The 27,784-nt window shown below is 37.4% G+C and overlaps 1 protein-coding gene across 1 annotated transcript; it reads right to left on the bottom strand.

Annotated features, from left to right (window-relative positions):
* Nucleotides 1-405: 405 nt before the first annotated feature.
* On the bottom strand, nucleotides 406-25,881 carry LOC121730476 (protein patched). The gene is made up of 16 exons (XM_042119525.1): nucleotides 25,444-25,881; nucleotides 16,303-16,495; nucleotides 8,174-8,319; nucleotides 7,704-7,918; nucleotides 7,314-7,521; nucleotides 5,980-6,249; nucleotides 5,352-5,492; nucleotides 5,094-5,223; nucleotides 4,673-4,920; nucleotides 4,381-4,566; nucleotides 4,132-4,269; nucleotides 3,152-4,021; nucleotides 2,852-3,034; nucleotides 2,482-2,724; nucleotides 1,980-2,318; nucleotides 406-1,834 (listed from the first exon to the last, which is right to left on the bottom strand). The coding sequence occupies exons 1-16, from the start codon at nucleotides 25,591-25,593 to the stop codon at nucleotides 1,544-1,546; spliced, it is 3,951 nt and encodes a 1,316-aa protein (XP_041975459.1). The 5' UTR covers nucleotides 25,594-25,881; the 3' UTR covers nucleotides 406-1,543.
* Nucleotides 25,882-27,784: the final 1,903 nt, after the last annotated feature.

Below are 27,784 nucleotides of genomic sequence, written 5' to 3'. Positions count from 1 at the left end.
CGAAATTCATTCAAAATAAAACTTTGATCGTCATCAAAATGTGAAAGGCATACATTTAATAGGAAAAGGAGTAAAAATCACGCAAACACATGATACAATTATGACTATATTTGTTATTCATCAAACGCTATAACACCCATCGTAAATAGTTAAAACATCATCGATATAAATCTCCGAAACGCCAAGACCTAGAAGACCTAAAAGTAGGTCAAGTTCGAAATTTTATTCCTAAGTCCTCCTCAAAACCTTGATTACTCTTTTACTAGAAAGAAACAAGAGAAAACATGGAAATTTATACTTTGAAAGAACTGAATAAAATAGCAGCAAGGTTTCGCGAATTGTCAAGAAGGTGGTCGAATTTAAAATTCGAATTTATGTTATGACATTTTCAATTAAAGAATTCTAACTATTTACGATACAAAGTGCGAACTACAGCTACAGTTTATCGACAATATGTCAAAATTAATCATCATCACGCAACGCACTTCTACATATTAAACAACCAAATGTGTGCGTTACAAGTTTGTGCGTTGGCTACGTAAAAGTGGACTACCTCTATATTTACAGCATAACTATATTTTACTGATAAGTTACACAATTATAAATTATTATAAACTAATAAGTACTCTGCACATGTCACATACTAAGGATTCTACTGAGGATAACACTTTTCGAGGTCAATTTACTTCCTAGCTGAGTTTTTTAAGCAACACATACTTTCATAATGATGGAGATTCATATAGGTAAACTTTAAAAACTATAAAAGAGCTACCACAAAAAGTCTTTCAGTTATTTTTTTACATTGTCAAACATTAAAATACCCTACTAAGTGCTTAAAATATTTTAACAGATCATTTATATAATATACCTAACATTTCTCTAGTATGTGTCGCTTTATTAAGCAGATTCGATATCGTTCACTAAAGCAGTCTTGTTCGAAACGTGATCGCGCATCGTGATCACAACACATATATAATATAATCTAGGTAATCTCATAAATAAATGCCTTATAGAATATACAACCTAACTAGTAATTTGTACAATAAACCTGAGTATGCGTTCTCAGTGGTGAAAAGTCACAAATAAATAAATAAATCGTCCGCAGTCTTAAGACGTATCGCAATATAATATATTAATTATTTAATGGTAAAGAAAATGTCTTTATAGTAGGAACACTTTTGTAATTTGAGGGACACAAGATTAAAGCCCACCAACTGACTTTCTTGTTCATAAAAAAAATTTAAAACTCTACAAAGTCACAAAGTTATAAAATAAAATCAAGGCATTGATTGCGGTCTCGAAGTCTCTAAATTTATTAAAATTGATTATTTTTTTGTTGTGGATTAAAACAGATTTACACTAAAGTTGCAAATAAAAATGCGGTGCGTCTAATAGCCTCCACTATTACAACAAATATAATTAAAATTACATTTCCTTAATACTGCCGTAAGTTGAGTGCGAATTTCTATTATTTGAGGTGTGAAATATTCACTTTGCTTTGATTCATTGGAAGATACAGATAAAACACTTAGCTACCATTGTTCTAATGTCGCGAAGAATCACTTTCATGTCCGGAGTCACGGCCATTTTCTCTCGGCGACGCGCGATGTTCCCTCTCGTCTCGATACCGGTCTCTTCTATCTCGTTCCCGCGATCTATCTCTGTCTCGCTCACGGTCCCGGTCTCGATCCCGGTCCCGATCTCGGTCGCGGTCCCGGTCTCGGTCTCGGTCGTCGTCGCGGTCTCTCCGTCGGTCGTAGTAGTGGTAGGAGCGTCGGGACTTACGGTCGCTCGGTGTCACTACTTCCACTTTTATGTTTGCCGTGGCAGTAACCTAGAAACAAACAAGAAATTACAATCATTCATATTTTATTTGAAATATAACAGACACAATTTTGTACTTTTAGAGAATTTTTCTCTTACATAAAGACAGAAAGGGAATTGATAACATGAAAGAAAAATTGACGGCCAAAACGCACCTTTGTAGTAGTTATAGGGCCGGAGTGCGTAGTCTTGGAGGTGGGTGTAGATCGTCCCGATGCTGAATCGCTTCCATTGTACGTAGTCGTCTCCACCACCACCTCCGGTTGGACCACAATGGACTGCATGGACGACTGCACCGAATGGGCCGAGCTATGCCAGCTAGAAGGCTCCTCTGTTATAGTTGTGAGGGAGGGAGCGCACGGTCTTGGTGCAGATTTGCTTGTTCTGCTCGACTTATCGTTGCCACCAGAACTGGAGCTCGATTTGCGCTGATGTTTCGGTGAACTCTTCGGCGAGGGAGTCGAGAGTCGATCCGGATGTTCCAAAGGTCGAACCTGATGACAACAGATATGCCTTGTTAAAAAATATTCAAGGTCAAAGTTTGTAATATAATTCATCTAAGTTAACAGAGCGAGATTTTATTGAAATTTTAAATCTATACGTCCGTGATCCACACGTTTACTGAACTTTAATACGAAATAAGAAATATTCACTAACCTCAGCAGCTGGGCCTAATATGGAGAGGAGTATGGGGAAGAAGAGTAGACCGTCGATGAGACCCATCACTACCAGCGCCAGTAAGAGTTCCCGGAACAGTCTCGCCACGAAACCGAAGTCGCTAGCAGCCAACATGGCGGCGGCGAGGGCACCGGCTATGGCTCCTTGTAGCACCGGAGCTGCGACAGCACGCAGAGCAACGCACGCGCGTCGTCGTGCGCATCCAACCGCGGTCACGAACGCCTAAAACAATAACCATTCATTATAATATTCGTTGGAAATTAGATACGTCAAAAAGTACAAAATTATTGAAATTGGACATAGGGTTCTTTTTGAGAGTTGAAATAAATTCGTTCCCAATTAAACTTACCAAACAAAGATGCAAAGTGAAATGTACGCCCCGTCCGACTGCCAATACTAGTAGTACAGCAGGCATCGCCGAGAGCTTTATGCCGAAAAGAGCCATCGCACCCAACAGCTGCAGCACCAGTGTTGCCAATGCCAACGTCACCAGAAGTGCCGCCCAAGCGTTTAGCAATACCACCATTACGGCCTGTAAAGAAACAAAATATTTGTGTTAGTTTACTTTAAAGATATCCTTGGTAACGATAATAGTATAAAAAATAAGGCAATTTTGTGAAAGAAAATTTTGATGCAGATAGATACTTACAATGAATATTGCAGCAAGAGCACACCCAAGCGCCATCAACAATGATGTTCTCAAGTACAAATACTGCTCCCAAAAGAGGAACGGGATTCCAGACGGGAAATTCGGTAGACCTTTAGCTTCATACTTTAGACACAGCTCTCGTACTGACATTATTAGAGTCTTTATGCTATCCGTATCGCTCAAGCCCGATAAATAAAACGGAAGCTGTGTATAAATTAGCGGCGACGATTTTTTAATTTCCAGGTGCACGTCCTCTGGCGAATGAATCCATCTCTGAGGCTGCGGCTTCAAGTTGCCCTGTGACGCTCCGTACGCTAACGCATCGTTAGTAGCCCAAGCGGATAAATAATTGTAGAAGGCTTTGGGATTTATTATTCCATCAGAATCGACCAATCTGTGGCCGGCGTTGATCAGCGATTTATCAATTGGGTTATCCACGTGACCAGTTTGGACCATAAGCTTATATGCGAGTATTCCCTCGTCACTTGCGTTTTTACACCAGTACTCTTGTGTTATGCACCCACTGGCGACTTCCCTGTCGAACGCTGCTTGTAAATCTAGCAACCAATCACGGAAAAGGCTGAGCCAAAATTTCGTCAATCCACCGTTATCGTTCTTTATTATATTCGGTATTCTGACAAACTGGTCGTGGTACTCGTAAAGAAGTTTCTGATTCGTCGGATATTCGAAATCACCCTGAGTCACTGCGTACATATTGTAGAATCCAAAATACTTTTCTTGGCGTGACAGAAATTCGTGTTCATCAGTATTCTCCGGTACAATATCTGTTAGATCTAGTCCATCCTTGACTTTGGTTGCACCCCATAAGCTAGCTAAGATAACTGCGATCAGTGCCAACATGGACATAACCTGGAAATAATTGAGATTTGTTAGATTAATATAAAATGTAGGTACAAAAACCATTAGGATATTTTCTACAATGTGGTTACAATTTCTACAATAAAAATAATTCAACTCACTTTTACTGCCGGTTTCATTATAAATGGTGCATAATGATCATTAGCCCATTTTGTAATTGACAGACTCAAGCAACAAGGTTTCGGCTCTCCAGCATTCACATCGGGGTCAAGAGGTTGTCGTGTCGTATCAACTCGATTCTGAAATGTAAATTGGCTTCAGTTAGTCACTTTCGCATCAATTTATTTGTATATCATTGAAACTTTAATATACTATAGTACCAAAGACATGAAAACAATATTTCTAGTTACCTTGTCATTCTTTCCTGATCTAGCCCGCGATCGCTCAGGGAATCTCTTTTTTGGGAGTGGGCTTTCGGGCATCAAGCAACATAATAGATCAGCTCTTGCGGCAGATCTACGTCGAAGGTCCAGTGATATCATAGCCGGAAACACCAACAACATAGAGCCAAGGTTGAACAGTAACAAAATGGCAGCCTACAAAAAAATATTTTGTTAAACTCAATTATTCAAAGAATGTAATCATATACTTAATTGCTAGAATTGTGTTTTATTAAAATATTAATTAGGTACAAAAACCTACCTGAAGACAGAAAACACGAAATGCTGGAATAGGTAACAGAGCTGCTGAGAGGAAAGCCATGACATTGCATAACGACGCCAAAAGAACACTCAATCCACTTTTCTTCAGTACCAAGCCCGTTCTTTCTTCTCTTGGGACATCCCCCGATTGCTCCACGTACGTGTGCGTTAATAGGAACATATCTTGTACTCCCAATCCAAGGGCAAGAAATGGTACTATTTGCGTACTTGATGCATTAAATGGTATACCTGGGATTAAAAAAAAATGTGTCACAAAAAGTAATAAACAATGTCGATCATTAAAAATGAAAAAAATAACATAAGAACAAATTAAGCATTTAAATACACAAATCCACGAAATATTTTGAAAACTCAATAGAATATGAACGATAAAAACAAAGTGTGAAATAAAATAAACAAACCTAATAAAGCACAAAATCCTAATCCAGCTGCAATAGTGATTGAGAGTAGGAGAACTCCGGCTATACCGACCCCAGCTTGTGAACGAATGGGGTCCTTCCATTGGATTAAGGTGATAGCAACATAAATTAACTGAAAGAAAATAAATGAAACAAATAAAAATAGTGCAAAGAATATAAAATCACAAAATGATGAAAAGATAAAATTGGTAAAAAATACATTTGAAAATTGAACTAGTTAGAAGACTTAAAGAAACCCACCATTAACATGTAACCGAGGATTATGTTCTTGAGCGATACTTCAGAGAACTTTCCCAAAATATCGTTAAGAGTAGACGTTGAGAATGGGTAGAAACTGTAGGCTTGTGATACTGAGCCTGATGTCGTCTGTTTTCGTACTTCCTGTAAATATCAAAGTTTATTGTTATTTAATTGTTGTGAGTAGATATGACTCTTTGGTAATTTGTATAGCAACAAAATATGAAGGAAATAAAAAAAAATAAGGAATTAGTTTATATTTTAAGTTAATAACATTATGAGTTCAACAGTTCAAAATGTATAAAAAAATGTATCGATGACAATTATCTAATCAGAGTTTAAGAAAAATAGTTTTTACGAAACTTGAGACGGAAGAAAGACCGGTTCTATTTGGCGTGTCCTTCTGGGTTCAATACTACGAACTAACCTCCCACACATAATAGCTACGTGATACATATTCGAAATACCAGTGTCTCGTGTTACGGTACTAAAGCAATAAACTCTTCGAGATATAGGCGTAATAAGACTTTATGGGATCGTTTGTTTACGAAAAAGAAAACGAAATAATTACAACTGCATTGGGATAAAATTAATGATGCAATAAATAAGTTTTAATTGGTGCAATATTTACCGCAGCGAACTTTCTCTGCCAGGCGTCCAGAACCGTGGCCGCCTTCTCTTGATTCCATCCTATTTGGTGTACTTTATAATGGTCGGCCCAGTATTCGTACATCTCTCTCTCGCCCATCAGCTGTACAACCGTTTGCAAGGCGCGCGCGCTGCGCAGGGCTGACGTTGTATTTCTGGTTGCACCTCCGACGATCAACTGCTCGGGCCAGTGCATGTATGCCGCCGCGAAACCGTAGCACCCGTGAGACAGCTCCGCCGCCACATCGGGGACCTACAAATTGAGACATCGCGTTAGCTATGTAAAATAAACCTCGCTCGACGCATCGGCAGTAAAAATGTTGATGTTTCCATTCTCGAGTTAATTGGTTGTAATTCTTATCGGAGGAATTTTTATAATGATGATGCTCATGAGTATCAATTTTATGATTTTAATGGGTTAACATGATAGGAATCAAATTTCCGCGAGACGATTTTTATTTACGAGTCGACCGGCTCGGTCTTAGAAAAGTTCTTCGAAGTGGAATTCGGTGCAGGAAACTAGGATTTACGATTACTTAGAAATATTTTAAACATTTTTGATATAATAGTGTCATTGTGACGAATAGTACCGGCAAACGAGACCCATTGAAGCGGACACAATGCGCCCGTATAATAGAGAGGTCCGACTGCGCGAGCGCGGGGACAATGCGCGGGTCCGCGCTGGCCGCATGTGGGTGGTAACGTCTTACTCAAATGCACAAAAACGCACCCTACGTCTTAACTATTTTCTCAAATCGAGTATTGTAAATCTTAACTAGAATCATTACAAAAACTTAGGTGCTATATTTGCTTTCCACGGGGGAGCCATAAAATTTATAGAAATAAGATATTACGTTTTTTCTCTTATTTTTAAACGCTGGGGGCCGGAGCAGGTAGCCGTAACATCTGCCTGGCGGCGATCGCTTTCAAGCCGCGACCAAAAATATTTCATTGTCACGGAAAGTATTTGAGATCTTCATTAAGGTATTTATGTTTATGATACAGTGTAAAGTAAACGGTATTTTAAGTTATCGAGTTTCAAATTATGATCTTGTTTAGTATCGTGCTCAAAAGCAAAAATGCAATTTCAAGTTGTGTCATATTAATTAGGTACACATTTCTGTCGTTTATCTCATTTATCAGTTAAAGTTAAACCATTAGTCACAATATTTATTACTCAATATGCATTGTGCAGGTATCACTTGTCCCTATTCGTTGCTTTGTTGTGTTTGTTAAAAAGCAACATTCCTGAGCATAAGCGACAGTGTTTGCTCAGTGAAGGATATTGGAATTCCAGATATTTGGAGTGATATTTACATGAGCAGACTTCTTGTTGGGCGCCGTGGCGGGACAGTGGGGGTCGGTGGGGTCGAGGCACGGCTTCTTCATGTAAGCGGAGGTGATACCAGCTCGCTTCATGTATGCCTCCATGGTACCCAATGGGAACTGAAACTTCAATTTCTTCGCTTCTTCTATCACTTCTAGCGGATTTAAATTCGTCCATTGTAGCTTGTGTTGCAGATGACTGGAAATTGAATTTTGTTGTTAATACATATCTTAATTATTAATTTTACAACTAGCTTTTGTTAAATCGACAATTGTATGAATATGTTTGATAATATCGGACCTTGATGAACTTAGAAAATGAACTATAAAAGAATATCAAAGTATAAAGAAATGTAGAAAGTTATCATAAACTAGACTTACGGTACAAAAATAGGGTAATCAGGGCCAAGCAATTTAGAGCCTTCCCAGAAGCAATCGAGTGGCGTGATGATGGCGCAGGGTATCACATTATCGATAATGGACTCGATATGGTGATAGCCTTCTAGATCGGGGACGCTAGGGCTGTAGCAGAGATCCTTCAGCCGCCACTCGATCTCGTACATATGAACCGTCACCCGAGTGGCAGCGTGTACTACCTGCAGAGAAACAAAAGAATCGTAAGAAACGAAAATAAATGAACCCTCAAAAGAAAACAATTTTAAAGCACACAATATAACATTTGCATTGATTGATCGTCCTTTGAACGAGAAGCAAAAAGTGACCACTTGTAACTGAACCCCAAAAAAATGTGAGGCAGATGTTCAGGAACAAGTTGGTAAGGTTGCACATAATATTATGGAATGTATTTTTCTGGTTTTACATGAACATTTATTTACAAATTCGCTACTGACCTTGAGGTGCTCTAGTAAAGCTGTTGGGTGTAACAATGACACGTCTGGATCTTTGGCAGTTTGTATAATGAGCTGATGAGTTGCGGAATCCGCCTCGCCTAGGGCTTGGGCAGTGTATTTTAGTTCTGCTTCTAGTCTACCACCCTCTGTAACAAAAAACAACAAAACTTATAAAAATGTACAAACACAATAATACTATTTAAACTAATTAATAAAGAAATCTAAAGTTATGTAATTTTTGCTATTACTGTTTACTTTAATATTTTGTTACTATAAATTATTATATCATTATTATATCAATAGGATTATTTTTTAATAATAATAAAATATGTGCACATATATCAGAAGTGAATCTTCCATGCACTCAACGGAGTGAATTCGAGGAAATTCATCTACTAAGCATAAAAAGGGGTTCTCTAATTTTAGCTAAAACTACGGCAGCTTATTAAGAGTGTCAACATATTTGTCGTGAAGAGGGGTGGATATTAACGACACCCACGAAACTTTTTGTGGAGGAGGCATTTATAAGTGTCAGCGGCAGAATGGAGCGGGAGGGTTCAGAGCACTTTGAAAGAAAATATCGGCCCGCTGACATGTTCTAATGAACTTGTCGTGAGAGTAAACAAGAGTTCGTCTGCATGTGAAATACCACGCTTGTTGTGTCATTTCCAATTAACGGAAATAGAACATCTTTTTTTTTTATATTTTGTAAATCCTCACTTAATGCGATTTCATCAGTACTTGTTCAATTATATTCAATGTTTTACTTTCTAAAGTATTTCATCTTGTCTGGTCCCTTCTACTTTTCCCTTTCGAGTTTATCGAACCTTTAAAAAAGACATCAAAGGGAATATACGTTATCCATAATGATAACCATAATGGATTTTTAAAGTGGCGACGTCCCTGCATCCGGCGCGTCACGGGATGTCGCAAAGATTCGTTCCAATTAACACCGGGCCGTAGATTTATCGGCCGCCTTTTATTTTTTGCGAGAATTAGCTTCGGGAGGTGTCGAAAAAATCGAGCAACGTGAAATGTTTGGGCGACTCGATGCTTATCAGATTCTAAAGGTGTTTTAATTAGTTCATTAACAGTTTCTCCTAAATTCTCGTTTACATCTATAACAGTATAATAATAGCTCCCACACCGATTTCAGTGACGATGGCCGGTTTCATTAAAACCAGGAGTAATTTTATAGTGCCCAAGTGTGTGCGCAGTACACAAGAGCACTCTCTATTCCTTTACTCTCATAACCCAGTGGGACGGAAGACCGATACGACTGGCGAGAGATCAGGCGCAGGACCAACTTTTTACATGTCCATCCGACGCATGGATCATCTTACTTGTCAGACAATCAGGTGATCTGCCTGCATTGTCCAAACCAAACTTGGAAATAACATGTTTCCAACGCGGGAATCAAACCCCGGAGGCCGTGGGTTCAGAGCCGCGCTCTATACCACTAGACACACATAACAGTATAACCGATAGATGTATATTGTAAACATCTAGAAAAACTCTTGTCAGTGTAATTGTGGGTTCACTACACTGGAGTAAGGAGTGATTCGCTAATGATTCGCGGAACGTTCTGTATGCAAATGAGCTAAACGCGCTAAAAACGTCTTTAACAAAAACGTGATTGAGTTGTCAAGTTTTTTTTTCATCATGTTAAACCAAGTGAAAAATAAATTAAAGTGTTTTTGTTGTAATTCGGTATCTCTTTTCAATTTTTTATTACATAACCTGCAAACATGTGACGTTTGATTTTGTTTTTATTCTAGTATCTAAGACTTAAGACTGTGGTGCATGCTCTTGAGGAGTAATAAAATATGAATATGTATAATAGGTATCCATAGAGTGACTTAAGTTATTCCGGATATCAAGGATTATTACAGGCGGGTGGAGGACGTTGCGCCCGCACAAGGCGTCTATTTTAACACCTACCAAAGACGTGGGTGCGATTTACGACTCTAACGTATTCCTAAGCCTTAGGATTCGATATTATTGTTTGTTGGAGTAAATAAAATGCTATTTTTTATTGTAGGTTGACCTAAATTAGATTTTTTGTAATAGTTGTTGTTACTGTTACCTCGAACGTAATCTAGAGGTGTATAAATAAGTAAATATGAATTTTTAATTTTGTTATTTTCGCTACAACTCGAGAAAGGCTGAACCGAAATTCGTGGAAGTCCTGGGAAGATTTATGTGATGAAATAATTCAGAATTAAAGTGATACGAAGTTCACGAGTCATCTAGTTTACAATGATTTCCAATTCGAACCCCGTAGAACGTGCACAAATCAGAAATGAGCAAAACTGTCGAATTCATTTTAACGTTTTGTTATTCAAACTGGGAGTCTCATTGTATTATACAATCTACATCTTTATTGCACGTCGGTAACCACACGAATGTCAGGGCTTTTATTGCATTCTAAATGCGTACGCGTCGATAATGACAACATTTCTACTCGATGCGGTAGCGGGCGATCGGCGCGGACGATCGCAATGAATGACGTCGCGGGTCCGCGCGGGGGTGCGGGGTGCGGCGCGCGAGCGGAGGGGGGCTACGTGCGCGGCGCGCATGTGGTTGTGGCCACCCGCGCGCGCGGCGCTGTGTCCGTGTGGTCCGGCCCTCCGTCCCTCCACCCGAGCCCTCTATGCAAATTAGCCCGCGTAGATAACAGATGGATGGCGGAATAAACAATCTGTGTCCTTAGCAGCTGGCGGCTCGCACAAACGAGACGAGACCGACGGCGTTATTAATCTAGGACTCGAGTTACTTAGCGAAAGAACTCGCAATTTATACATTTAATCCCGCCGAGCCTTTGCATAAATATGAAATTGATATTCAAATAGGATGCCCGTTTACACGAACTCGTTGCAAAATATTGTGTTGGATTGCGGCAAGTTGTGAATGCCGGGTGAATTAAAGTCGGAACGTAAGCTCTGTTATATCCAGTTCCCGGAATGGGGGTGAGGCTCAGTACCTACTTCATCGAAAAGGATCTACACGTCCCTGTTTTAAATTAAGCAATCCCAGATAGCGGTATTGCATAAAAGCAAAAATGTTTTCTACTCTTTTGTCACCAATGAAGAATCGGTCGGTGTTTATTCTATTATCACTTATCAGTTATCTCATGTATGAACTTTATGTCTTTTATGTTATGGTCTACGCTAATTACTATTTTAAATGTATTATGCACATTAAGCATTTAAATTCCTTTACTAACTTTACCTTAACCTGCTATAGCGTCTCCATAAACAACAATGTCATTTATCATGTCGGTCTCCTCGATAAAAAGAAATATTATGTTCTCATGTTAATCTTTGGATTAGCAAAAAGCCGTGACGTGTACCAATAATTTATTTGCAATTAATATGAATTTAAGTATTCCCGAACACTAATCTTAGATTTGAATAAAGTTACAAAAATTTTATACGCCGTTCGTTGGCCAGCGTTCGAGAAACTGTGAGTCGTTTCAAAAGCATTTAAAGCGGGAAGACATCTCAATTTGGTGAGGGCTCAAGTAATAAAGTCGGCTGGGGCAGGTCGGCGGGCGGCGCAGCACGACGCCGTCGTACAAAAGACGGCGGACAATCAAATATCCCATTTTTTGTGAGCCGATAAATGTGTTATAGTTTTTTTGTTTTATTGGCTGTAATTTCACGTTGGGATATTTACGAGCACCGTGGGCCACCTAATTAAGTTGTTAGGTGACTTTGGACGTACGCATTGTTTAGCGATCGCCTTTGTTACGGAAACTTTTTGTGGGGGCCGGGCGTCAGTTATTTGAACAGTAGCTGGAGGCTCATAACTAGTTTATTTACCATATTATGTAAATGGAATAACATTGCAGCCGTGATTTAAATAACTAGATTGAATAACATAGGTACTATTTCTATTAAATAGATAGAACTCAAGATGATCGAATCGGAAAAAATATTGCTAAGTTGTCACTTGCTGATCCTCTTAATCATCTTCTCTACAATTTCATAAAGCTGATTATTTATTTTATTATACTGATGATTTATTAAAAGGAATTAAGTATGTTCATTTTAGCATCGTTATCTTTTGTGTACATTTTGTTAGTAGCAATCATATCACAATAAAGTTTTTTAAGTCAACAAAAAGTATAATCTCAGAAGAACAGGTGGCTATTATGTTCGCCCATTTCCTTTTACAGCAGCTGCGGTTTTTGCGAATTGGCACCACGCTTATTAATCCTGCTATTCTCTACCTACTTGTGAACAAAAAATATTATCGAATGAAACAAAAGAAAAACAAAATATTTTATGGACATTTTGTCGTGGCCAGTATTAAAAGATTTCGTAGTACTATTAGTTCGATCTTATTTTAATTAATGTAATAATACTTTAGGAACTACAAAATTCCACGATTCAACTAATGTTAATAAATAATAATAATATGATTTTACATCGATCGCCAAAAAACAACAAAAATGTTATTATATGCTATAATCTGCTGACTGAGCTATTAATAAAATCAGACCTACGAGGAAATTCTCTCCAGACACGTTCCAATTGAAATCAAACCGCCCGCATAAGAAGCACTTCCTTCCCAATTTTTGTGGGAACTAAGAGAAAGGACCGATTGTTTCCGTTCTTGACACGTTCGAAATTCTCAAAGAAGGCATCACCGAACCTATATTTAATCTAACACGGTCCTTTGACGAAAAAAGTTTTTGAATATTCGTTATATCAGCGAGCCGCACAGTAACTAAATCCGTAGCCGGGTAAGTATCGAAACTATTTATGGAGGGGAACTTTACGATTTGACAGCCGACCACCCAATGCTCCCAATAAACAACGCAGGCCTCGCAATAAATTGCTAATAAAATGTTAGAAAGGTACAATAAAACTGACGTTTCGCGACCGATACCAAAATACCGCGTAAGATCTATTACTCTGGAGCCCGGCATATTATTTACGTGTGGTACGAAGTCAGGAGATAAAGCAAGGCGATATATTACCGATATCAGTTGACATTACAGTTAGAGCAACAAAACCAAAACATAATTCTTAAATCAATGAAAGAATACGAGATTTTAAACAGATGAATAGCAACTTGAATGATAAAAACTTGTAAAAGATATAATATTATTAATTGCTTGGAGTGGGTGAAACGGGTTGGAACAAAGTCAGAAAAATAAGCATACGAAGAAAAACGAGACGAAGAAGGAACTGATAATAAAAAATGATGATGATAATAAAAATCATAACTTATTGACAAGAGACATTTAAAGTGAATGAGGTATTTTTCCAAATCGAATAAAAACTAATGGCTGCGATACATGCTACCGAGATGAGAGGTCCACCTGTGCAGGGAGACCGGAATGTGTGTCATGTGCGGGAATAGATCTGTGCAGTTTTTTGAGCCAGTGGAAGCGACCGGCGCAAAATAGAAAGTCAATTCGAGTGACACCTGCGCAGGCATTACTGCATAGGTAGAGATTAAATCCGTAGACGTCTACGGATTTAATCTTGTAGCATCACCCATGTGCGAGTGCTCAACCGAAGGCAACATGTTTGAACAAACAGCTCATCATGTTCTCTGGGAGTGCAGTCTCTGGCAGGACGAAAGAACTACAATGCTAAACAACCTACTCTGTACATCTGGTGTCGCATACTACGGTGATCTCGTGGACAGCGCTAGGAACTTCCGTGCCTTCAAGCGTTTTTGTCACAATTACTACTGGCAACAGTCTAACACAATAAATTAATTTAGCTCTAGCGTAGTAGTCACTATTATTATTAACGTTATTCCCGTGGTGCTTCCCCCTTCCAGTTCTTTGACTTTCGGTCACTGCAACTTTGTGCTGTCTCCCGCTTTATATGGGAAGGGGATCTGGAATTCTTCCTACTCCTATTTTCTTATGATTAATTTCGTTGCAGGTCCCAAGATAGCTTTAGCATGTCCCTTGGACTCCCTGAGATCATATCAAAGGGTTTTCGTGGATGGATCCGCTGTCTATCCTGGCGACACAGGAGATACAGTGGTGGGAATGTGTGGTGGGCCAAAGCCCGTTTAAAAAAAAACTGCATAGGTGACCTCTCTGGTAGACCGTAGCGTCTATGGTTTACATAAGAAAACAACTGACACCTCATTTCAGAGACTAGAATGTATTAATATACTTTATGCTACACCCCATAGCTCTTTATTCCTAAATGATATTACTTCGCACAGTAATAATTACAGTAAGTATACAGAATCGGTCACCGATTATTATTTATTTGTACATTAGCATTAATTTGTAATGCAAATGGTTGCATTTATCCTGAGGCACGCCCGACTGTGACAACACGTTCCAGCTATTACGAGGGCTGCTATTTATGTATCCGGAATTAAAAAAAGAAACAAACATATATCATTTAATATGGTTTTATTGCTTTTCAAAATATTCGCCGCGATGATCGACACACTTTTGCATACGCTGGAACCAATTTTCATAGCACTTTTTCCTTTCTGATTGAGGTATCTCCAAAACGTGCATTTTGAACGCATCAACAGCCTCTTCGCGGCTCGAAAAACGTTGACCACGTAATTTGTTCTTCGCGTATGGAAATAAAAAGAAATCGTTAGGTGCCAAATCAGGGCTGTACGGCGGATGACCAGTCAATTCGATCTTTTGACCCTCCAAAAACTGAGTTGTTTCAGCTGAGGTGTGACAGCTAGCATTGTCGTGATGTAATATGATTCTGCGTTGTCGGTTGTCCTTTCTTATTTCTTCAAAGACTTCTGGTAAACAAATGGTCGTATACCATTCAGAATTAACCGTTTTACGATTCTCTAATGGCACTGTAGCCACATGTCCATTAATTCCAAAAAACAGGCTTCAAAGTACTTTTTGCACGAGTAACTTTTGTTGGTTTCGGCTCATCTTGGAACACCCACACCGTTGACTGTTGTTTAGTTTCGGGGTCATATGCATAGATCCAAGATTCATCACCTGTGTAGATATTATAAACGGCTTTTGACGTACCACGGTTGTATTTTTTTATCATTTTTTTGCACTAATCGACACGAGCCCGTTTTTGATCGATTGTCAAGTTGTGCGGAATCCAACGCGAACATATTTTTTTTACAGCCAAATGTTCGTGTAATATCTTATGTATGCTCGTCATACTTATGCCTAAGGACGCCTCTATCTCGCGATATGTAACATGACGATCACGCATTATTAGTTCCCGCACAGCATCTATATTTTGTGGGACAACAGCTGTTTTTGGGCGACCTTCTTTATTTTCATCCGTGAGCATAGACCGCCCACGATTAAACTCACTGTACCAGTGATAAACAGTGGTTTTTGATGGTGCTTCATCTCCAAAAGTTGCGGTGAGTTGAATAAAGCACTGTTGTTGATTTAGCCCACGCCGAAAATCGTAGTAAATCATTGCACGAAAATGTTCACGCGTTAAATCCATGGCAAATGAAGACACGCAATTTTCAAAATGACGCCACAATGGAAAAATAATTGACAGTCACATGAAAAAAAATGTATTCTTCAACCAAAGAGTTCTATTTTCAAATGTTGTAATTACTTTTTAAATATTGTTCTTGTAAGTGGCCAGTTCCGGATACATAAATAGCAGCCCTCGTAAATAGCTCCTGGCGACAATTATACATTTACTTCGGTGCTATAATAGCTCATTTGATATACAATAACTCTCACCAACCGGACGTAGGGAGGCATTATAAAAAGCGATCGAAGAATTTCAATTTGCCGTGTTAGTCGTAAAAGAGGTTCAGCGAGCGGTGCCTTGTGTTGTCTTGTTGCATGCTGAGCACGCACCGAAAGACGGAAGCGGCTTGGATCAGACATCGTCCACTTTTGTATTCATCGTTAGAGCCAATTCCACAATACATATTATCAGATGTTCCTGTACAGGGTGAAATAAAACTAAGTGGTAAACCAAGTGAAACGTGGAAGTTAAAAGTTTTTGTGCTGCTGATTTCACAGTGAGCTATCTATAGACTTTAGACTATAATAATATATCAGGGAGATGTACAGTGTACACATCCTGAAGTATTATCACTTTTGTTACAACCTGTACATTTTTCATAGTCTGTGCTGTCCCACTGCTGGGAATGGACTCCGTCAAATGATAACGTACCTTGGACCCAAAGTTGGTCGACTCTCGTGTGTATTTGTGCGGATTTGAGACCGACGCAGAACGTGGATAGAACTAAGATGGCTACGAAGAGGACTTTGCCGGCGTCTCCCTGTAGGAAACAGCCCAATACGAACAGCTGCTCCTGGAGCCACGCGCGGATCCAGAGCGACGTCCGCCCGCCCTCGATGTTACCCTGTAAAATAGAGATCACATGTTAGTACATACTTTATAATATTTCTGCATATAATTCAGAGTATTTTGTCAGATTGCATAGCTTCTATCGACAAGGAAGTTAGATATCGAAAATATATGGGATTGGTATTTGGATGTTGCCCGTCGCAACTCCACGAGCATGACACAGCGATGCGTTAACTACTTCGCTGTCGAAACAAGCGAATGTCAAGCGATTATAAACATCTAAGTAAATGGAAAAAGATGACTCAAAAATTAAGACCGTAAGCAATTCGCAAAGCATGTTAATTTTTCTTGCACAAATATACATTATGCATATAATTATGCATCCTGTACTTGACATTAAAAATAATAGTACAGGCACAACATTACCGGTGTAAATGACCAAGGATGAACATTAAACAGTAGCTGTAATCTCATGTAAAGATCAGAACTAGCGGTACATCATTTAAGTAAAGTATCGGATATTTTAAACGTTAAAATAATTTGTGTAGCGATTGTGATTAATGAAAGAGTGGAAAACGCTGGGGGCGCTGTCGAGTAGTGCCGGCACACAGAATAACTTTACCCAGAAGGTAAGATACGGTATACTGAAGAACCCGTAGACGTACTATCATGTAATGCAGATGCAGATATTATAGTAATTGATGTGCTTAGAAAGTAGGTAATACAATAATTAGATGTTACTATGTTTTAAAGAGAGAAAAATTAAACTATGTAACATTCTTCTTGCATATTATGCAATTTTACTCTTGGACAGGTGTTTTTAAATTGTAAAGTGTTTAAGAAGAATGTAAACCAATATTATTTTTATGCTTAGTTTGGGTTGGCATTTGAATCACGCATTATAGGTAGAGGGGCGAGAACGGTGGCATTTTATAGAGGTTAGTTACCCCTTTCAAATGACCCCTGATTTGTGTCTAGGAAATGCATAGTTTTTTTTAATACGTGTTTGAAGTTACATGTGATGGAACGTTTTTTTTTTTGTTATCATGTCTTTAATATTAATTTTTCACTATAGTTACGTTTTGTTTTATGCGTAATTAGTTGTAAAATGTATTTAAGTGTCATAAAAATAAGAACAGTATACAATTCTTAGGTAATGAATTATAGCAATGTATCACTCCGTGCTGGCCCAATACGACTTGGTTGGGTTAGGTTAGATGGCTAAGGCGGGAGCGTAGCGCAGCGAAGCTCCCGCCTTACTTACATCGTAATAACTTCTAGTTTACACTAGAAAAGTTATTTTATATTTATGTGATTTGAACGCAATTTGTTTAATATTTTTGTAAATGATTGACGTTAAAAGCTTATATTATCGTGTACAAAACGATTTAGGTCCTATTGATAGTATATAATAGTATCGTTTTAGTAAAACAATTAAATAAAAATTACGTATTTGTAACGGCTTTTTTCCGGCCGCGGCCATTTTGAACTTTATTTGTATAGCACTAAGGACGAAGTTTACTTGTGTATAATACGAAAACCGGTTTTTGTTACTCATATGAGCCATAACTCTTATTTGTTTATTGATAACATCTGAAGTTATTTCAAAGAATTGTCATAAACAGTTTGTATAGCTCTGTGTTATTGAGATTATAATAATGTATTAATATATCTATCTATCTATCAAGCCATCTTAATATGTTGCTATATTAAGATGGCTTGATAGATAGAAAATTTAACATATATTATAATATTTTTCACACAAACATAAAATATGGATTAGATGTAAGGTTATTACATTATTTGTACAAAGAGGGTAGGCCGGGCGCCATTTTTTTTTTTTTTGCACACCACGTACCCTACATTTTTGCAAAGATTTTGGCACTTACTGAAAGGATATATCTATAAAAAATACAGGGGGTGCAATAAGACCTTTAGTTAGTTTGCCAGGGTGCAAATAAGTGCCTATTATAAGTCCACTAATTTGGTTGTTTTATTGAACATAACCTCAAAAAGTAAAAAAAAAATCTTGGTAACTACTGATTTCCTAACTTTAGGGAGGAGGTAGGGGGGTTCCCCTTTGCCCCCCTCCCCTCCCCCCTCCTTTCCCACCCCCTCCCTATAATGCGTAATTCAAATGCAACCCGCTTAGTTGGTGAATCGTTCAAAGCTTTTGACAGCGTGATATCACTGAACGGTGCAAATATATTTGCAACATTTGCCAACTTGTAATGATAAATCCTATAGATAAATTCTATGGTTCACAATCATTCACGTTTACGACAGTACACATTTTTCAAGCTTGGAATGTCTTGTCTTCTGTGCCCACTTATTCTATGGTCGAGCTCCGTGGCGCCATGGTGATTCAACTCAAAACTAAAAGGGAGCATTCACGAACCTCAACTTACATCAACTTTAATAACACGTCTGCCTTATTACATGCCTGCCATCAATAACTATCCACTCATAATTTTATTTAAATACCACGGAAAATAAACTAGCATCATAAATAACTAGCAATAAATTCTAAGCTTTCGTTAGAGGTTAACTTTAGTTTGAAATGTTTAGGTTGGGTTGCACCAGAGGCGTGCTTAAAGTTAAAGTTAAGGTTACAGTTATGGGTATAGTTAAGGTTAAATTTAGCTTTAACTTTAACTTTGACCGGAAAAATTTACAGATGACAGCTGGTCCAACAAGGTTATAAATGAACGTGGGCGGGGGCGCTGCTGGTAAAGAAGAACTGTCAAAAATGGCGTCTTTGTACGATGACAGTGTTAGTTCCTTTTTTCGCCACGTGCATTTAAAACCTTGTCGAGCTCTATTGTTATGGTTAAATATGGCGTCTTGATGGCGTCCATTTTTAACTTTAACCAAAAATTTGATATTTTGCATTGTAGTTAAAGTTAAAGTTAGTTGGTACAACCCAACCTTAGTCAATTTACCAACCATATTTTTGTGTAAAATTTTAACTTTAAACCTGAAAATCTGTATATTTAAAGTACTTATTATAAAATTGTTTTTTCAGCATCAGATATTTGCATGATTTTTTTAAACTAAAAATATGAAAATATTCGGGTCATGTTTTTACCCTTTGGATACGGAACCCTAAAAAGGACCAAAACTACCAAAAGCAAAAGTAATAATCTATTTAGGATTCGTTTTCTGATGTTATTTACTTTTCATGTCTTCAAACTTTGAACAAAGCTCGATATCTCACTGATCAAAAATAATTAAAACAAATAACTTTATATTTTACTCGAGATTCTTAACTTGGATCTTATACTATAATCTCAGTAATTAAAAAATAAGTGATATTTTATGTAGAAAAGTCTGCAGATGAAGAGATATAGCGACTGGCGACAGGATATGAAAACGTGTCTGAACCTCATGCTCAATCATAATATAAAACCAATTTGGCAAATATGACAAAATTGATATTGATACATACAGCTTACGAAATAAATTAAATATTAATTCGCGTCCATAATTCATTGAGAAATATCAACAAGGTCGTAGGTCCCCAATTTAGTGAGTTAAGCTTTTTGGCTGAGTTATTGAATGACCAAACTATTACTGTGACCTGTGACCTGGAATTTTTCAAGCATTTTTGTGATACTGGAATAATAATAAACGTTTTAGATTAGTAACTAGCATTCAACTAAGTTAACTTAAATTCTGGTTTGTCACGATATTTAAGTGTCATTCAACGTATAGTAACTTGGATGGTGAATGCAATTGTTTCTATCCTAGTTCTATGTTATTACTTATTACATATTATGTCTAAGGTTACAATTTTATAACACCTAAACGCAATTTCATTCAATTCAGATTTCACAATTTCAACTTTAATTGTGTTTCAGAAAATGAATGACAATCTGTATCCGATCGTGATAAGCTCAAGTAATCTGGCATAAGGAACGGTCGAGGCTCGCTGGGTGGGCGTGACGTCACAGCCGGAATGTGCCCCCCCCCCCCTCCCTCACCATGCCCCGCGCTGCAGCCCACGTGGAGAATACGCAATACTATAGCTACCTCCATGAAGACTCGCCATTCATGCAACATAACTAATATGGCAGGTGCGTATATTGTGGGTGTGCAATGCATCTGCAATTATTTTGATAACCTGTTCTGACGTGCACAAAATTCGCAGAAGTAATTCTCAAAGTTAAAACTCTCTATTTTTGACCAAACTTTGTTTTTCCTCTCGTTTATTGAAAGAAAACAGGGAATTAAATAATATCAGTTGGATTCGACCACGTACTTTAACATATATTATGTTCTAATTTTTAGAAATGAAGCAACCATATAATAGTGGTTTGAAAACATTTCCTTGCGGAACTCCCATTTTTGCGGAGCACTTTGCATAATGTATACCTTTTGATTTATCAATAAATGATAACTGTTATAAGTTATTTGTTGTAAATGATAGTATTACTTGAAACACATTATAATGTTTTCATCTGTCTTCGAACAGACATTAATTGTAAATAACGATAAAACGATGAGACGAGCATACACGGTAAGCAAATAGAAAATATTTCATGTAAACAAATCGTAATGCAATTGAATTTACATTATGAGAAATAAGCAATATTTGACAAACTTAAAGCTCTTCTTTTAAAATACAATTCCATCGAAAGGAGCTTATCAAATGCTTCGGGCTGTTCCGTTACAATATCATTGAAAAACATGAATGCTGACGCAAGTAGGATTAGTTTAGGATCCCCGAGCGCTGCGTCTGAGAGCGCACTTCCTGCGGATAACGGATCAGGTCACTCCAGGCACGTTTTCACGTGCTATTGAATTTGCACCAGCTTTATAAACATTTGCTGACGTGTTATTATATTGTAGTATTATTAGATATAGAATTCATAACATTGCAAGAAGTTTTATTATTGATTTGCTAACGTTTTTGTTTATCTTATATGAGTATGATATTTTATGTTTATCCAAATTCCCTAATCGGAATTTATTTGAAAATAGGTTATTCCTCAAAAAAATTAAGGATATAAAATATATATATAAAAAGATCACAAAATCGCTATCAAAGACTTTTTCTTTTGATATCGCTTAAATAACGTACTATTTATGAGTAACTCATCCGCTATTAATACACAAATTATGTAAACAACTCTTTATCATATGAAAGGAAACGGCGAGATAAATTTAGAATACATGTGGAGTTGTGGACCGAGTCGCCTGTCGGCTTTCTCTTATCACGGGTCGAACCCATATTATCGTATTTGATTGCCTCGTCAAAATATACGATACTATTTCCAGATTTAATTGAGAATGTATGCAAAATTAACTTGTTAGCATACTTGTTCAATTAGAGGATTTTATTCATAGGCAAATGGTGGACCTACATAATTTGGTTACGTTATGTCAAACTCAGCCCACAGATCACGACTAACGTTGAATTCATATAACCCGATCAGACGACGTAGATCCGGGCTTCTCATATGAATCAATTTCTTGGATAGTTCCATTAAAACATATTGTAAATATTACTAATTCAAGTCACTTTCAATTGAATATTTCTATTGTTATTCTTAAGGACTCCGTGAAAGGAGTGGACCAATAATACCAAACACGAGCAGAGTTCCGGTTATCTGCATATAATGGGCCGTGGGTGTGGACAGCACCAACATTATCCAGCATGCATGGAATATCGTGCGCTCGCCTCATTCTACTTAATAACACTATTATGCAACCTACACATAGTTTAACGACGTAACTTTGTTTATTTCAAGAAAATTATTGATAAGTATTAAAGCTGAAGTAGCTACAATATCTCCAGCCAACAAAACCAAATAAATGACTAGTTGTAGCCAAAAATGAGACTAAAATAGCTATTATGACTTTAGAAGCAGCTGTGATCCTATGACCTTAAACATAATGTAATCCATAAATTAAACGACATTTATTTGAATGAAATTAAAGTTCATAATATTTAGATTACATCACAGATATTGAGCCATTTTATCAAATCAACAAAGAGCAACCTTCACCCAACATAATATAAAATAACAACCATGATAAAAGTTTATTTTATAATTTGGTAGTAGGTTATGTTATTTCATAAGTCAATGAATTGTTCTGTACATATTCTATTTATGATAGATGTCCCGGTGAACATTATGTCACTTATAAACTTTCCCGAAATTTCCACTACTATTTCTAAATCTAAATCGGCTGATCTGATATAGCGCATTATAGCAAAACTAATAACAAAATTAAAAATTCATATAGATTTCTTAAACTGTTTTAAATAGAAATGATATATCATGAGGAACATTTTCTGATTTCCTATACCTTACAAAGTAATCATTGAGAAAGTGTGTATGTATTGTAACAAACCGGTCGGGACTGCCATGTGGTGGACACATGAACTAGGTTACTTAAACATTTTAGAGTTTTACTACAACCATTCTCTAGCAACCACACTAGTAGCAACATATAACAGACAATGTTAGTGTGAACATTTTCTGCTTTTAATCAAATTGCTTGCCCATGTTTGCAAATGGAAGCTGATAGTTTGTTAATTGAACATTTTCTAGATGTTTTGACGTCTTTTCGGGAACAAGATTTTTTAAGTCACGATATGAAATATTTTTGAGATTAGTTCTTGTATAGCACCTTAGCGACAGCGGAACGTACTCGTAGTCCTTAATATTTTGTTTTTTATATGATCCTATCCTGTTAAGGTAGTACACAGAACATCTGGTTGGTGTAAGCCAGTAGGATCAGATTGAAGATCAGTGGAATGGAAAATATGCAATAATGTAAGACATGCCACGTGTTGCGTTCACTGAATTGAAGATTGGACAGGTAATGGCTCATAGGTAATAGAACACCATAAGGTAACGTTCTGGAAAATGTTGAGGTTAAACGAAATATTATTATGGATTATGTTTCGATCAAAGGTACGATAGAAACATTTAGACCCTAAAGTATAACTAAAGTAGAACAATAGACAGTTATAGTTGAAAACATAAAGAGTAACATACAAAAATTTTAAATAACAATATTATAAAATAACTTTTCTTATAAAAGAAGATGGTTTAACTGAAAATACCCAGAAGTCCGATGCACCTTTGAAAATTGTGGGTGTACATTCATTTATAGGTATCCAATGCAGCTGCCGGTGGCTGGCACATGCAATGTTTGGAAGAAGATGAAAAATACGCGTGGGAAACGTGCGGGAGGGAGAAAGTAAATCCGACTTTAGGATAAGGAAAGCAACCATTCTTTAACCATGCGAGAAAGAGATAAACGATCGGAAACCACAAGATGTCTCAATTCCACGAGGCGAACGCTGTGCGGTCGTAACAGACATAAAAACTTTTGGAAGAGCATTCTTATATTTTAAATTTATCTTTTGATCCGAGATCGATTTATTTATTTCGATAATACCTTTTACGACTATCGTAAATTAGACGTTATCGTCAAGGAAGCTTTAACTATTGCCTATTCGATTATGATTTTGGGAACGTTATTAAAAGCCAAATAAAAATTGGCATAAAAATAAAATCTTAAGTGATTCTAAAAGAGTTGTAAAATAAACGTTCTTTATTTTACCCAAGTTATTCGGTAATAACATAAAATTTATTACCAATGCTACGAATAAAATAACTTTTAACATAAACACATAAAACAATTCAACGAGGAAATTAATGTCGGACACATAAAGGTAGTGTTTCCAGTATAATTTTGTGTGGTATTGTGAGGCCGCTCGCGTTGATGTCTCTATCGGCGGCGCCGAGCCCTCGCTCATAATTGCTTCATCTCGCATACTACTTACAAAATACCTATATCACACCGCCCATTATCATTAAGCCAGCTGTTGTTTTTTTGTCGGACAATTTTGAACTTTCACGACGTTTCCCTGTATAGTTTTTTACTGAGATTACTTATATTTTATAATTAAGTTAATGTTGTCGTGACTTTATCTCGAGAATTTTTTACAAACGGGGTTGATGTACAGCGGGGATGAACAACCTCACATTGTGTGGCCTTCTCGGAACTATCCTTCCTTTGCCTTCTTTGAATTCGACTCCTAGTCGGGATACAGTTGTTATTTTCAGTATTGTATTTTGGGACCGTTAATACTCTTTTTTCTTTGACATTGTTTGCAACTGACTATTCGTTTTACAATCCATCTTTTTCAATGTATTATTGTTAGTTTATTGTTTCTTTTCTTCGTAAGCTCATATTCGTAACAGGTACTTGAAATATATTTTGTAACTTTCATCTTTCAATGCAGTTCTTATTTATTACGTATATTTGTTCATTATTTAATTATTTATTTTTATATTGTTTTAATTCGAAAATTCGTTAGTGCTCTTAACTTTGGTACGTATCACAGCCTAGACTCTAGCCAGATTAAAATTTAAACAAGATCGCAAAATTGACAATTAGTTATTACTGAGTTTACAAGTAATACCACAGAATATATATTAGTACTCGTAGTACCAAGTAATACTGACGAACGTTTCGGATACCAACATGTATTATATTATTTTTATTTTAACAAAATATTTATTTATGTACATATAATTTACTATCCAGCGTGTATTGATCTAGAGAAGTTTTTGATATATTGTTGATAGCTATAAATCTGATTTGCGTGAATTTCCTTGCACTTACACAAACGGAATATTGAAAAATAAATCATAAATCTTTAATTGATGAACGCGCATAAACTATCTAGATTATAGGACTTTATAAAACACACATGATCTTCACTATGGCAAATGTAGTACAAAAGCTTAGATGTCGTAAGCGTAGCGTAAAATAAGTCCGTTATCAATGACATTTTACTTGCGTAAAGGCCTTTAAAATACGCGCGGCCTTGATAGTACGCACGACTCCCACTAGTTGGCGCCACGGTTTCGCGCTGCCGCGTTCCTGGCGCAAGTGACATTCGCAGAAAAACAATCACACGTGCAATATGATCAACGAAAATGGACACTGAAATCATCCAACGTCCAAACACTGCACCTTTTCGAGTTCGGAGAGAGCTAGAGCCGCATCCACCCAACTGGTGCGTATGTACAAATCGCCGTTATGGCGAGCCTCCGTGACGGATGGAATTTCGTGACTAGACGTTATCCGAGGATTCGAAGCTGCCTCGGAATCGGGAGCCACCATGATCTCGGGGCCAGACTTGTCACCAGTATCCTCATGAAGACGGCCGGAATCCGTCTGGTGGCGAAAGCTGTCATATCACTCGCCGCCGCATAACCACACACTTATGTATACCGGAATTCGTCACTTCTGTTTATCACTGCCCGGTCGAACACGAAACTAAACAATTTCAAACACACGACGCTCGTCCACGGCGACCTCTCACTGGCGCGGCGCGAGTAGCACTGAGTCAAATATTGGCCGAATACACTGACGGGACTGGATGTTTGTCGAGCCGCCATTATGATTCGACCGATTATGTTGCCGCTCTGCTGCACGAACCTTCCCGAAGTCTGTCGAGAATAGCCGAGCGCGCAGCCTGAGGACCACACACGTGCTATACCTCTCTTCCTCTAACCTTTTAAGAGAAGGGGAAGTGATGCAGTGAAATAAAACTTTAAAAGCATTAAATGACACTGAATGCAACGGCAACTGTTGGTTTCATATGGTCAGCACAACGACGCGATTGTTCCAAACCAAAATAAACATTAATTATATCAAGAACTTTGCGTCATAGTCCAGTAGCTGGGCTTTGAAAGTGGCCCAGTTTTAGGGAATGTGTGACGCTCTTAATATATTTTAGAATCGAATCCTCAGTGAAGGCGATTTTCTAGATTTAGGAAAGATGTACTTAATTTAAAAATTAAATCACATCGTGTACGCTTATTGAATGGTATGATTACATTTCTACCATCGGTATTGATGATAACTACATACTTACATAATATTACCTCAAAACTCAAATAATGAAGCTTCTGGAAAATGTTGAATAAAGCGCTTATTCCACTTGTCCTATTTAGGAAGTCCTAGCTAGGATCCTAAAAAATTTAGTCAAGTGGAATAACATTTAGAAAGCTAGGATCCTAGCTAGGATCCTAAATCGGAAAAATGTGGCTCCTGAATGACTAAATCAGTGTTGCCAGATGGTTTCAACCTTTTATCTGTAGTGGGAACTGCTAAATCTGTATTAAAGTCAATTTATATTATGTTATAAGATCTGGAATCCATTCGTAGGTAATTTCTTAAGTCTGCTGGTTCCAAGTAGTTCAGAAAGTTCATAATTTATAATTTTACGTGGAGCAAAAATTCTTTCAACCACAACTGATTTAGTCACTAAATTAGAACAAGTGGAATAAGAAGCGAACTAATTAGTCTTCTATGTAGGATCCTAGCTAGGACTTCTAAATAGGACAAGTGGAATAAGCGCTTTACAAAACAAGTGTGCACGTTTTAGGCACGCGACATACAACTTTGGTACATGCACCTTGATTGGATGCTTCTGGTTTACTGCAATGATACTTTAAAAAAGGAGGAGGTTATACATTCGGCTGTGGATATTTTTTTTAACTAGACCTGGCAAATAGCAATCGTTACTGTATTGAGTAGTCACCATTAGATATTCCTTGATTTTAACAAGCAGAGCTGTTAAAATATTTCTTATTCAAATTCAATTTATTTCATGTTTTCTGTGACCCCAAACAATTTATTTAAAATCTCATCAATAAATTTATGTAACATTCCTTTATTTAAGGTTCGTAAAGCAATGTATAGATCTGCTCCTACAATTTTTAAGTGTTTACAGTTAGTTTTTATGTTGCTCTACATATTTTGTAGAGTTGTAAAAAACATAGAACATACTTACTACTGACAATCACCTCTGAATTTTCAGCTCTGCCTTTCGTCTGCCTGTTGCCTGTTCGTAAAATATTTTGCAAATCAATTAGATGTTGAGTTGTTCTACATATTTTGTAGAGTTGTAAAAAACATACTACTGACAATCGCCTCTGAATTTTCAGCTCTGCCTTTCGCCTGCCTGTTGCCTGTTCGTAAAAAATTTTACTAAGTATTTATTAAATTAGTAAAGAACATAGCGTATTATTTGAAATTTAAAAGGTTCGTGATGGTCACCGTTTGCTCCTCATTATTAACACAAAGAGAGGGCGTTTGCTCGCTAAACATCCACTTGTACAAATAAAATCAAACATTGACGGATTGAACCATATTAATCTGTTTACCTAACTTCAAAAAAAGGAGGAGGTTCTATGTTCGAGTGATATTATTTTGTTTACCGAGTTTTGTGGGTAAAGCGCCCCTGCCGCGGGGTGCGCGGGGTGGGAGCGCGGGGGGCACGGGCGGTCCTTTGAAGTCGCCGACA

This window comes from Aricia agestis, chromosome 9 (assembly GCF_905147365.1).
Source record: "Aricia agestis chromosome 9, ilAriAges1.1, whole genome shotgun sequence".
Classification (NCBI taxonomy): Eukaryota; Metazoa; Arthropoda; class Insecta; order Lepidoptera; family Lycaenidae; genus Aricia; species Aricia agestis.
The sequence above is the reverse complement of the archived record's forward strand: the minus strand, read 5'-3'. Positions and strand labels throughout refer to the sequence as shown.

Excerpts from the sequence above, each read along its gene's own strand:
- LOC121730476 (XM_042119525.1), bottom strand. The coding sequence starts at position 25,593 with ATGGTGGCTCCCGATTCCGAGGCAGCTTCGAATCCTCGGATAACGTCT. Across the intron at positions 7,919-8,173 it reads CTTTACTAGAGCACCTCAAG|GTAGTACACGCTGCCACTCG; the intron begins GTCAGTAGCGAA and ends GTTTCTCTGCAG. Across the intron at positions 4,270-4,380 it reads GATCAGGAAAGAATGACAAG|AATCGAGTTGATACGACACG; the intron begins GTAACTAGAAAT and ends TTTACATTTCAG.